At 32.3% G+C, this 13495-nt stretch overlaps 1 protein-coding gene across 6 annotated transcripts in view; it reads left to right on the top strand.

Moving 5' to 3' along the window:
- The window catches only part of ESRRG (estrogen related receptor gamma), a 654372-nt gene that overhangs the window by 505669 nt on the left and 135208 nt on the right, over positions 1–13495 (top strand). For all 6 annotated transcript variants that reach the window (XM_031937375.1, XM_031937373.1, XM_031937374.1 and 3 more), the window contains one exon: positions 4171–4287. In XM_031937375.1, coding sequence (XP_031793235.1) covers positions 4171–4287 — 117 coding nt within the window. The remainder of the gene's footprint in view (positions 1–4170; positions 4288–13495) is intronic.

Raw genomic sequence — 13495 nt, 5'->3', positions numbered from 1 at the left:
TGTATGTGTGTGTGTTTTAATTTCCCTTTTAGCTCTCTTGTTGGTAATTTGCCCTTGACTTTGTGTTGACTTTAATTTGTTTTCAAGTTATTTTTGTAGTGTCCTCTGTTATTCAACTTTCCATATTTTTCCCCCAATAATTTTGAAATGATCATTCCTTGTGTCTTTAATATTGATTCATAAAAGAATAACAAGCTCTTCTTGTAATTTTCTTTTTCCTTTCAGTAATTCCCCAATTATCTGGAGATTTAGCCTTTCAGTAGTTTCATGTATTTAGAATATAGCCATGAACCCAGAAGGAAGGAAAAACATTTTTAAGAAAATGTCTTATGTCTCATAACAACTGAAATCTCTATTACACAGCTAATATACTTTACTCAGCACAAATAACTGGCTTTATTCTGTACACAACTGTAACAAGTTTTGATTATTTGTTTTCCCCAGCCTGTAATAAATTAGAGCCAGCTCAATTAGTGACTTAGATAGATGGCTAGTCTAAAAAAACAGCAAACACCTTAAAGTCAAAGATACTCAAAAATTAAAAAAAAAAAAATAAAACATTAAAAACTATTAAGGTTTCTTTAAGAAAGGTCCCTAAATTAGGAAACCGATGCCAGGAAAAGTTAAATGACATACTTGTTCAAGTTTGGAAAACATAGAAAAGTATTGCTAGAACAGCGATTGGATCTCAGTTCTGAACCTCTGCTTGTATAAATTAATCTGTCTCCTTTATAAAAACTTAGCCTGGGGCTTTTAGTGTAGGACCTTATAGTTTTGTGTCCCTCATTAGCCAAAATAGATGGCATTTTATTACCCTTTGTAATTGATGTCCATAAGAAGGATTTTTATTTTCTGAAATTGTTGAATTATTCTCTGCATGCTAAGTTTAAGATAATAAGGATATATTTATTTGGATTTAAGGTATATATGTGTATATGGGTAGTCCAAGATGCTATTGTCTAGGTGTCCGGAGTTCCTGGAATAGATATTTCTCCCATGGCAATTTATCTCTAAATTAGAGTCTGGGAAAGTTACTTGTATATGCTGAGAGATTTTTCAGCCTATACTTTCTCAGTACAGGTAGTCAGTTAATGAATCACTGGCTAGATTTGAACTCTGATCCTTTGAGTTCAAATCTAGTTCAAATCTAACTCAAAGGATCCTTTGAGACCCACATTAATCTACCTCACCTCACTAAAAGATGATTAATTTTAGAATATATTCTTTCAATAATGATGAAACAGTTTTTAGAAGTTTGTCTTTAAAGCAAGAATCAATTGCTACTTGAACCATTTACTTCTTTGCACATTTCTATTGACAATTATGACAACTGTGAGGGAAAAGAGTATCTACTGAATAATACTAGACTAGGTATCAAGAAGGGTGGCTTTGAGTCTTGGTTTCACTCTATAAATTCTATGTCTTAATGGGGCAAGTCCAGCATTCTTTAAAATAATATACTTACTTTAGGATGCCAATGTTATAAAATATTAAAAAGGAAAGGGATAGAGTTATTAAAAATATTTAAAGAATGTGGTGACTTCAAGGAAGTTGAGTCATGGCCATAAAGGTGGAATGTCTAGCTATATTGAGTTTGAGATAAGGATGGAATAGCCAATTAGAAATATCCAACACATATTTTTTAAAAAAAAATGTTAGGACTTGAGCCTTTTATGAGGAAGTGAAACATGCTTTTTCATTCTAATTTTTCAGGTATTAACCCCTTAAGAAAATGTTCTGTTTTAATGGTTTTGTTCATAAACAGATTGTTACAGCCATCAATTACATTTTGTCTTCCACACACCATTTTCCACACACCAGTTTGTGTGACTTGTATGTTTTGGTGGTGTAACTCAACCCACCTCAGAGCAATTAGGTGATGCAGTGGATAGAGCACTGAACTAAAATCAGGAAGACTCATCTTCAAAAGTTCAGTTCTAGACTCAGATACTTACTGGTTATGTGACTTTACACAAGCCAGTCTATTTACCTCAGGTATCTTGATCGCTCATTTGTAAAATGAACTGGACAAGAAAATATCAAACCACTCCAGTATCTATGCCAAAAAACAAAAACAAAAACAAAAAAAACCTAAATGGGGTCACAAAAAGTGTCTAGATTTTTTGATTGTAGAATGATTGACCAAAATAAAGCAAAAATAATAGATTTTTATCTTTAGCTTTACATTCACTCCCCTGTGGGAGAAATCATGAAGGGAATGAAAGTAGGAAGAGAAATATCCTTTTCTTTTGATTTGATTTTCCAAGAGGACTCCTTCCATTATCCTCCTGGTGTAAAACCTGTTGGTTTTGTTTATTACAGTGGTTGTTATTAGTATTGTTTTGAAAAAAAATCAGTTATTATGTTGAAAGCTAGTTGGTTTTGTGAAATGCTTTAAGTTAGTGTTAATTTAGTAAAAGATTTTTTGATGGGTTTATCTCAGGTTATATTGTTCAGGTCTCTTTATCATGAATACTTAACGAATTTTCAATAGGTATAAGTGGTTTAAGTATTACTTCCTGTTGAATTAGTAGCTGCAGAGCATTTTGAGTCTTTGTGCAGGCCTGCAATCCGCTAATGTGATATTTAATGAGGAGACATCAGTCTGGAGAAAGGTAGTCAATATAAATCAGTGTTTACAAAGTGTGATTAACTCTGAAATATTTCATCAATGCTGTGGTCCCAGGCAGACTCTATGCTAATTACTTGAATCTGCGCATGTTTCAGGGGACTTTGACGGACCCTGAGTGCTGCAAACACGGAGCAGCAAAATTGCAATTATGCTCGGACTGTCTCTGATGACAATTTATGCATTTGGTGTGATGACCTCCTCCTTCCCAAGAGGACAATAAACAGAATGCATTTTCATTAAGATACTAATGTACTTAATAACAGGGGGAAAGGGTTAGGGAAAAAGAAGAGACCTTTAAAGCGGTATGTGACAGAGTTGATAGGGAAGGATGCTTTATTTTAAAGGCAGTTTCTTTGGGCTATAGGTAGCCCCAAACTGTCCTGTTGAATAGCATTGTTATTAATTGAATGCATTACTGCTCAGGAACAATTGAACAAATATTTATTGAGGGCCTGCTGTATTTAGAATTCTCTGCTAGCCACAGAAAGGACAATTTATGTGAGTAACAACAATGTATTGATCATCTTACTTTGGACAGAACACCAGAGGGTGAAGAAAAGTTTCAATAAGAAAAATCCCTTCCTAAAGGAGTTTCCATTGAAAGGAATATAGGGAGGAGGGAAAGGAAATAGCAGTACATAGAACTACAGAACATGCTATCAATAAATCTATTAGAGTTAAGTAAATAAATGCTATTGAAGATTTGAGTGAAGAGGCTTTAATGTTCACTGCAAAGAGAATTCATCTAAAATTCATATAAAACCATACATTAAACTATAACAGGTAACAAATAAATCCAAGTAGTAGAAAATAGCATTTCTTAACCATTTGTTTTTGTGTGTAAACTTTCATGAATTTGGGAGTTTTGTCTTGATTTACTTATAATTTCAAAATTTATAGATATGAATTTAGATTTATAAATTGGAAGCACAGGATATATAATTCAACTCATTATCAAAAAGCATGATTGTGATTTTTTTCTAAGAATCTCCTTAATTTCCAAACAATCTTATTTCTACATTGATGATGTTTTCAAAAACCTTTAGTAATCTCACCGGTATTATAAGAATGCTTTAGTTGTCAATAATGACCAGAAAGCTACACCAAAGCAATAGTTTTATAATAAGGACACACACACACACACACACACACACACACACACTCATACTCTTAATCATGTAAATTACCTATTTCAAGATTTTGGAGGGGTAGGAGCCAAGGAGACTTTGCATGGATATGGTAAAAATATTAATTTTAAGTAGATATCAATTTTTATTTTTAAAACTTCAACTCATATCTTCCCCCATCCTACATTTTTACTTCATATTTCTGACCAAACACAAATCTTAGTCTTCCCTGTGTCATTTATTTCTTTATTCCTCTTATATTTCTTAGTGAATTCTTTGTAGTCTTAGTGTTGGCTTTGGTTCCATGTGTTAGGGTTTTTTGTTTGCTTGGCATTTCCTCTGGGATATTGATGTTTTTACCCACAAAATTTTGGCTCATGGCATTTTTTTTCTCCCATTACTGTGCTGCAGGTAATATAGAATACAGCTGCCCAGCCACAAATGAATGTGAAATCACAAAACGCAGACGCAAATCCTGCCAGGCTTGCCGTTTCATGAAGTGTCTAAAAGTTGGCATGCTGAAGGAAGGTAAGAATTTTCTCATTCCACAGCTCTACATTTTTACTCAAAAGGGTAAGTGTGGGTTGGTTTAACAACATTATAGTTTTCTTGAAAACTGGAAGAAATTGTACAGTGGTAAGTATAAATGTCATAGTGGGGGGGAGGGAGGGGAATAAATAAAATCTCCCCCTTTACTCTTGAATATTTTGATAGTACACAACTAAAGTGTTTTCTCTCTCAAGGAAAATACCAAGTAGGATACTTGGGATAGTCCACAGAAATCACCAGGTATGCTTTATTGATTCTGATTATTCTGTGTTTACAAATTCCAGCAGGCAAAAGATTAAATTCAGAAAAGGAGCTATTTTTGTACCAGTGACAATGCCATCAAGCCTTTTCTTCCTTTATTACTTTGTGCTGATTTGCATGAAAATTCATATTTTAATCTTGGCTTTCCATTGCTGTTGGCCACCTCCCCTTCATCCCCATCTCCCCAACATTCTTTGAATTGGTTTCTGAATAAGAGGAACTTGAGAAAAAACTAAATGATCTGGAAAAATCCTCATCTTGATTCTCGTCTCATGCTCTCAAATTCCTCTATAACTTTTTCAGAAAAACAAGATCTTTGATCTGCAACAAATCAAAGGAAAAAATCTTAATTAAAAAAAAAAAAAAAATGAACCTGCCTCATCTGAGGTAATAGAGAAATTATTCCTGGCTTCTTGTAGTCCACATGTAACTTGATTATTTTGTATGTATGTGGTTACTATTTTATATTTACATTTAGATTCTACTCTTGTCATCAGCACATTCTAAATAAAAAATAAAATCATCCCAGTATATTTAGATCTTGGGACAAAAGTTTTAAATAAATACATTCATCAGTTATGAGGAAGAGCAAGGGTGGAAACAAACCCTAGTAATAAAAATGATAGGCAAGTTAGATACTATGTTTCATAGCTAGATAAATAATTACTTCCTTTTCTTACCTAATAAGAATATCTTCTTCCCTAGATGTGACCTGGGATTTTGCTGACTCCTTAGAGTAGTTTCCTTATTTGCTAATTTAAATTTTAGCATCTCTCCTAATTCCAAGCTGAAAAACAAAAACAGTTCTTTTTTTATTTTTGAAGGAAAATGTAGAACTTTGATTATGTAACTGTGTGGGGGGAGGAAGGAGGTAGGAGTTCTCTCTGATCTGATCTGAGATTTCATTAAGTTACAGGACACTCACTGAGGAAATTCTTTTTTTCTGATACAGAACAGCAATTGACTTGTATGATAGGTATGTAAAATAATTGCTTAGAAGGAATAAGCTTCATATAAGAAACCAGAATTCAAGTTCTGTCTAGTTATTCAAATAAAGACCCTTTTCATTTATTTTTTATTACCCTTCACTTCGTCAAATTAATTTCATGAAGCTATTATGTAGGAACACAACATACTTTTCATTTTCCCTTTTCAGTAATAATTATGAATCCTATTGTCACTTTCTGCCTTCCCCAAATAATAAACTAATTACCAAACAAAAACAAAATAAAACAAAAAACCAACAACCAAGTTCACCCTCACTTCACCCCTACAATATTACATTAATACCCATAAACACAAGAGTTCTACTAATAAGACAAGGCAGAAAGATTATCAGCATCTGAATTAGTAAGAAAAAAAGGAATTAAACTTTTTCTGGGAAGCTTATTAGTTAAGCTTAGTATTTTTTGGATGCTGACGTTTGTCAAATTGAAATCCTTCCTAGGAAAAATCATCTTTAATGCTAGAACTTTAAGCTTATAGAAGCCGAGTTCTTCAGTATCAAAATTAATCTACTCAGAGTCCCCTTGAGATGTGACATTCTCTCTTTGAGTCATGAGAATGCCAACATACCACCATTTCTTGCAAGTAGATTTTTTTGTTCATTTGTTTGGTGTAATTCCATAGGAAGCTTTTGCATTGTCAGTCTTTGAAAATGAAACCTCCTAAATCATCAAACCATATGTTGCATAAAATGTCCTTTCTCTTAATTTGATGTTTCCTTATAAAGGTACTAGAGAGAAAGCTTATCTCCATTTTAGAAGATTAGATACTGGATTTTTAGAGGAACTTTGGTAATATTTTTTCAGATTTTTTTTTAATTGGGGAGGAGGATATAACTAATGAATAAATTATAATCAATCAATAGAAGTTTACTTTCTTAAATTTATTTATTTACTTATAAAGATAATATTTATATTTATTTAATTTATGTTTGTTATTAAATTGTGATATTTTCAGTACTTAGGAGAACATTTTAAGGAATGATGCTACTTCCAGTTATATTCAGAGGGGTGTGTGTGTGTGTGTGTGTGTGTGTGTGTGTGTGTGTGTGTATGAGAAAAACACTAATTTAATTATTCATTTGCTACCTCTAAATATTTTTTTTCCTTTTCTGATATTGAATATAGAAAATTATTTTTTCCCTTAAAACAATTCTTCCCTCTTTAATATGTTGTAGCATTTTCCCTAAACTTTTGAAAGCTTGATAAGCGTGTTTGAAGTTATGAATGATTTTGCATAAAGTGTTTGCTTAAGGCAAATAGAAGTATTTAATTCATACCTTTTTAATTTCTTTTATCAAACCTTCAGTAGGTTCACTTTTTAAAAAGGGAATGGAACACTTCTGTTATAATCAGGTAATTTTTATACTTTCAATCTTGCCTCCATTTAAATGGTAAAATAGACATCATATGTTAGGACTGATTATATGGAAAATACTTTGTATTCCTTTGCTTTTATACAAAAAATGTCAGGGAAATATTATATTACATATTGCATTGCATTTGGCTATCCCCTTGGCACTAAATTTGACTTTGGTACCTGGAGAGAGTAATATTGTCTTAAATATATCTTTATGGATGGAGAGGGATTTCAGTCCCTTGCAGTATGTCAGAGATCATGATGCAGTAAATCTATTCAAATGTAAACCTGTTCAGTTCAATTACCAGCATATAATAAAATTTGCTGCTACAACCCCCACGTTGACCACAGTGGTCCATACAGCCTGATGGCACAGTAGGCCTAGAAATTGGCAAGACAAAAATTATTTTTACCAATAAATGAAATCATTTCTAGACCACAAAATAAAATTGGATTGCAATAGCAAAATAAACTATTTTCTTTCATAATTTTTAATTAACCCTGCTTGTAATCTTGCATGGCATTCTAATTAATGATGCCAAAAGTAAATCAGCAGTATCAATTTTAGAATTTTCCTTTTTTTTTAACTTAATAAATATGAAGGAACATTTCTAGAAAGAAAACCACATAAAAGAGAGTGGTATATGAAAACTTGTGCTTCTCTTACGTAGATTTTAAACTGTATTTAATTTAGCATAGTAGTTTTTAAAATGCCCTGTTTTGGTTGGTTTTGAGCTTTTTACTTGCTTTTGTATTTCTTAAAATAATATTTCATTGATCTTTTTTTTTGTTGTTTTGTTTTCTTTGTATCAATTCCTTTCCTTATCCAATTGACTCTCCTATTCTGTCCCTCCCCATAGAATGCTTCCTATAGATTGTCTAAGAAGTAATGAACTAGAGGTTTTTTAAAAAAAAGATCTGTACCTGATGTGATGATTTGGATTCCTTAGTTATACTTATTGGTGGTATGTCATAAAACTGTACTTTATTCTTATAAAAGAAAAAGAAGTAAAAATTTTCTATCTGTCTTGTTATTTTCAAATAGCAAAATAGCTTTGCTTAATTTTTTCTCTCTGGATTTTATAGAGCATGTTCAAATGCCACATATGTATGCATGTATTGGGAGGGAAAGATTTGTATGACTGAGTATATAGTTGTGATTTTGTGAGTTTTTTATTATTAAAACATATTACCTTCTTACTAGTTCCCAAATTATTTTAGAACGTTTTATATTGTACTTTTAAAGTAAAAACAAATTTATAGCCGAGAGTACTAAAGATGGAATAGAAGCATTTAGGTTTCAAAGACAGCCAAATAAGCCCTTCAAGAGGAAGCACTTTGGAGCAAAGGAAAGCTTGAATGTGTGTGGATATGTGTGAAAGTAATACTAATGATGTTTACAAATGTTGATACCATTCTGTACGTCATCAAAGGCCCATCAATTATAAAATACCTGGTATCACTAATTCTGTTTAGTTTTTTTCCAAAGGTATTGTTCATTTGAATGAAAACCCAAATTTTAATCAAAGTTAGCCAAAATATCTGGTCTGGATTTATTTTTTTTTAAGGATATCATCAACATTTTGTTAATATGTCAAGAGTAGTGAGGGAAGTTTTATTAAAGCAATTATTAATATTTTATTTTCTCATTAAAAAGAATTTTGAGAATTCCTTGAGCTTGTTACAATTTAACCTGTAGTAGGTCAGATCTTTGGCAACTGAGCCTTTTGCTTGACTCCTGCAAGTGAAGCAACAGAATCACCTGCTATGTACCAGAGTTGTATTTTTAATTTAGGCCTCTCTTCCCATGAGAAAGTGAGGGTAGAGCCAGTTTATTATGAATTTGCAAGTCATTTGAAATGGTAATCTTTTACTCTACATTCTCAGACACCCCATCTAACCCAAAATAGATTGATTTGCCAGACTGAGCTAAATCCATCAGAAAATTGTTTTAGCCTACGGCAATGTAATATAGAAATATTACTACAAAAAAAAAAAAAGAAATATTACTTTTATAGTTTCTTAAAACTATCTTTTTGGTATTTTATATACTGAAGTGATTCTTCCAGAATTCACCAGTGTCCTATGATTCTTTATCCATTGACTTTGTGGCACCTGGGAAGGAGAATCTTCAGTTTAAAAAGTCAGAGTTGTAGATTGTTTCATGAAATTGTTTATATGAAATTTCTGCCACTTTCTCTCTGTATGTATGTGCTATCTCTTTATTTATCTACCTCAGGAATTTTTAAATGAAATGATACAGAGAAATATAATAATTATATTCCATAAGTAAAAATTTAAAAATGGAGACAGCCAACCTCTCCATAACAACATATATATCAAATATATATATATTTAATCCATTGGTTTATGGAAAATAAAATAAATAGGAAGTAATCCATTTTTTTATTTGAGAAAATACAGAGAAATCAGTATTGGGTCTACTCTTGGTCTTAATACTATTTTTATTTGTATAGTGCAGCTCTGATTTACAAATGAGTTTCTGCCAAGGCTTTTTTTGCAAATTGTTTACTTGGAATCTGTAACATATTTTCTTATAGAAAACAAGGTCTGGTTCTTGTGTCATCTGAGAAGATTCTCTCTAATCCATATGTTGCTAATGCTTCATTACCTATGATATATAACAAGATTTTTATAGGAAAGTCTATTCCAAGATCTAATGTAGGGTGCCAGGAATACCTGCTATACCTCCAATATTAGAATGAAGTCCTTCTGTTTCTTCATATCCATCTAATTCTCAGGCAGTGAGGATCAGGGTTTTCCCCAGATTCATTATGGGTTTCATCATAACTTACTTGAGCAAAAGTAAGATAGGATAAGACTTATAGACATAGGGAGGAGAAATATTTGATTAAGAATAATGGTGAGTATATACATAACATCTATTAGAACACAAGCTCTCCAGAATAGGGCCCATATGTTTGTACATTAACATAGTGCCTGTCACATATTAAACACTTAGTAAATGCTTATTGACTGACTGTAAGAAATAACAGGAGACTTAACTCAAACACTTTCTAGTCTCTAGGCAAGTCATTTTTAGCTTCTAGGCCTTAATTTTTACACCTGAAAAATAAGAGGACTAAGTTTGGTAAGCTCAAGAAGTGCCTTCAAGGTCTAAAAAAATCTGTGATGTTCAAATAATAAAAGAAACCTAGCCAGTGGTAGAATCAGGAAGAGCTCACTTCATGTGATTCCTAAGTGTAAATGAGAAATATAAAATTACCTCTGTCTACATACCTCTCAAAATTGTTTTGAAGAGTTTCCTTTGCAACTTTAAAAGTGTTTTTAAATGTTAGCTACACTACTATAAGTAGCTAGAATGGAACTTTAAGGTAAAGAATAGGTTATTTTTTGTGTAGGAGTTATTGGTGGAGAGGAGACAAAAGGTACCACTGTGGAAAATAATGAAATGCAATAATAGATGGTCTTGAGAAACTGATAGATGCTCTTGAGAAAACCACTAATAGATGGACTATGAGGTATAAAACTGAGGAGGAAGCTTGCTACACAAGGGGAAAGATCATTTCAGCAATCAGCTATCTTATACTGTCACAATTAATATAATGGGACTAGGCTGACAAAAGTATACACTATATGGAAAAAGATTAAAAGAGAAGATTTAGACCAGATGAAGATGGCATAGGAACTCATATTATTTAATTGGGAATTTCAAAGACTTCTTGTTGTTCTCAATCAGTTTAGTAGTATGGTTGTGTTAGGGCTGGGGGGGCAGGTATCTTATCCCTCCACATCTATTCCAGAGTTAGACAGTTTACTTACATGTACATATACCTGATTTATTCAGTTTCAAAGCATAATTTTCCCCCTTCCAGTCTTTTAGGAGGAATGATATTTTTCTTATATTTTTCATTCTGATATAATTCCCTCAATCGGTTCCTTATGCTTTTGTGGCCAAGTAACAGTATTCTATATCTAAAGGATGCCTTCCCTTGAACAGATTTTTGCTTTTGTTTTTGCTTTTTTTCTTCAAGCCTTGCAGAATAAATAGTGATGGAAGTCCTGGGAGTTCTCTGAATTTGCCCTGACAGCCTGAAGCTAATCTTTCTTTTCCTTCTATCTATCCTTGTGCCCATGCCTCCTTTATTTTCGTGTGTGTGTGTGTGTTTTTCCTTTTTTTTTTTTTTTTTTAAATATGAAATACTAGCTAAAAGGCAGTGAGGAGAATTGTAGGTAAAGTGTTTAAGGAAATATGTTTTGTTTAGAATACTTTTCAAGGAACATTGGACATTTTCTAATAAACAGGTTTGTGATCACATATTTTGAAGCTAAAATAAAAATGAGCCCACTTAGATTTCTTCACCAAATATTTTCAACAAATCTGTGAGTAAGACATTGCCAAGGTGAATTTCTTTTTCAAGCCTCATATTATTAGGCTGCTAAGTAGAAAACAGAAATTATTGTGAGGGAAGTTTGGGTTCCTACTGCTTTCAAAAAGCAGAACAAAGAGAAGGGGAAAAGCTTTAATGGTATTCAAGGAAAATATTTCTGTGCCAGATGACAGTTAATAGAGCTGCATTGACCTCAGTGGTATTTCTTGTGCTCTCTATTGTAATGTTATCCTTAAGGAGCTCCTTCATTAATGCAGAGTATTAAACAAAGCTCCTGTGTTGTACTATCAAGTGATAACAGAGTATCTTCTTTTAGAAGGTTTTCTTGACATTATGCCATCTGTGAGAGTGGGCCCTTTAATGTGTCATAAAAAAGTTTTGATTGCAAGTACAATGCCTGCTTTATTGCTTAGCAATTTGCGTGTGTTACATTTTTCAAATTACAGAAAATGGAGTTATATCTGTTATAATGAAGATGTCTTTAAGAGCTAAATGATAATTTTTTATTTAAAAAAATAATGAATTTTTTATAACTTTCACTTTCAAATAGATCCTTTTTTATCATACCCAATCAGCCGGTTCTTGCCCCTAAATTTTAACAGATAACAAAATATGAAAAGCAATTCAGAAAATGAGTTTTGACAGTGTATCTATTATTTCACTACTATAATCTACAATATCTGCAAAAAAAGACAGAAGATTATTTTCTCTGAGGTCAATTGGTCATAATTAGATGCTGCTCAGTTTCCTTCTTTTGTTCTTTCAGTTTTAATTGTTCTCTTTTTATTGTTTTATATTTTTTTGTTTGTTTTAGCAATGTTGCTTGCTTACTTCACTCTGGATCAGTTCATAGAGAGCTTCTCACGATTCTCTGAATTTCTTTGTGTCTTACAACAATTATAATATTCTGTATTGGTTCATGCACATAGATTTATTTTGTTCCTTTTTAAATTAATAAGTTCTTTGTCATTTTATGAGCAATGCCTTTTAGCCCCTGTCTACCCCAGAATGTTGTAGAAGACTCACTTTTTAATGGGTATATAAAACTTTCTTTGGGATTTCTTAGGTTAGAGCATTCAGTGCTGTTTTGTCCTTTTGTCTACTGAAGCTATTGCACTAATCTGACATTCCAAATTTCTGTTGATAGAATGGCTACAATGAGCTCCTACAGTTGAAGAAATTGGAATGACAGATCTCTGAATGTTACTTGGACATGGGCATGAAATTCTTTCAGAGATCATTAGAATACTTGGGCAAACAGTCATAAGTTCTTGACAAACTAGATAATAAGGCTTTATTGATCTTTTAAGTTTTGTCTTTTTCAATCAAGTAGATTTTATCTCAATTCTTAGGGTTTATTCTGCCCCACCTTCCTTTAGAGACATTGCTATAATACAGAGCTATGTGTAATAGTTACATGAGGTGACCTCAAAGGACTCTCTGCTTTAATATCTATAATCTCCATAATTCTAGAGGTTTGGCTTTGTGATAGGATGTATTTATAGAACATGAGAAATGTCCTCAATATTGGAAAGGATAGATCACACAGAAGATGGCTCAGATTTGTTATATTTTTCACCTCAGAATTTAGAGAAATAAAACAAAGTAAGATAGAAAAAGTCTTACATAGGAACAGAAAATTGTTGTCCTAGAATCTCATTTGAAAGACAATTTACAAGTCACCTATTCAGACTTAGAAGTCTGAGCTTATTTTAGTTTTCTAAGAATGGCTATTCATTTCTCACTTGAATTTCAGTGGTGGAGAACTTACTATCTCCTGAAATAGTCATCTGTTATTTTCTAGCACCTTTGCCTTTTCCCATAATTTTTGAAAGCTCACATACTATGCTATTTAGTCATCATATCCAAGTTTTTTTTTTCCCCTAATATTTTGTTTTTCAAAGCTAAACAGAGGAGTTTATAATTGATCTGAGTGGAAGAAAGGAACCCTTAGAGTTTTCTGAATAGGCTAGTGATGTAGTCATGTTTGCATTTAAAATAAATAACTTCGTTTCTGTGGAGGATAGAGATTGGACAGAGAGTTGAGAAAAGGAGACCTCATAGAAAGAAGTCACGATAATCTAGGTCACTGGTGATGAAAGCCTGAGCTAAAGTGATAGGTCTGTTAATATAAAGGGTTGTATGTAAGACATATTGAGAAGCAAAATGGCAACAGATAGAGTCTGAGG

Source organism: Sarcophilus harrisii, chromosome 4, assembly GCF_902635505.1.
Source record: "Sarcophilus harrisii chromosome 4, mSarHar1.11, whole genome shotgun sequence".
Lineage (NCBI taxonomy): Eukaryota > Metazoa > Chordata > Mammalia > Dasyuromorphia > Dasyuridae > Sarcophilus > Sarcophilus harrisii.
The sequence above is the reverse complement of the archived record's forward strand: the minus strand, read 5'-3'. Positions and strand labels throughout refer to the sequence as shown.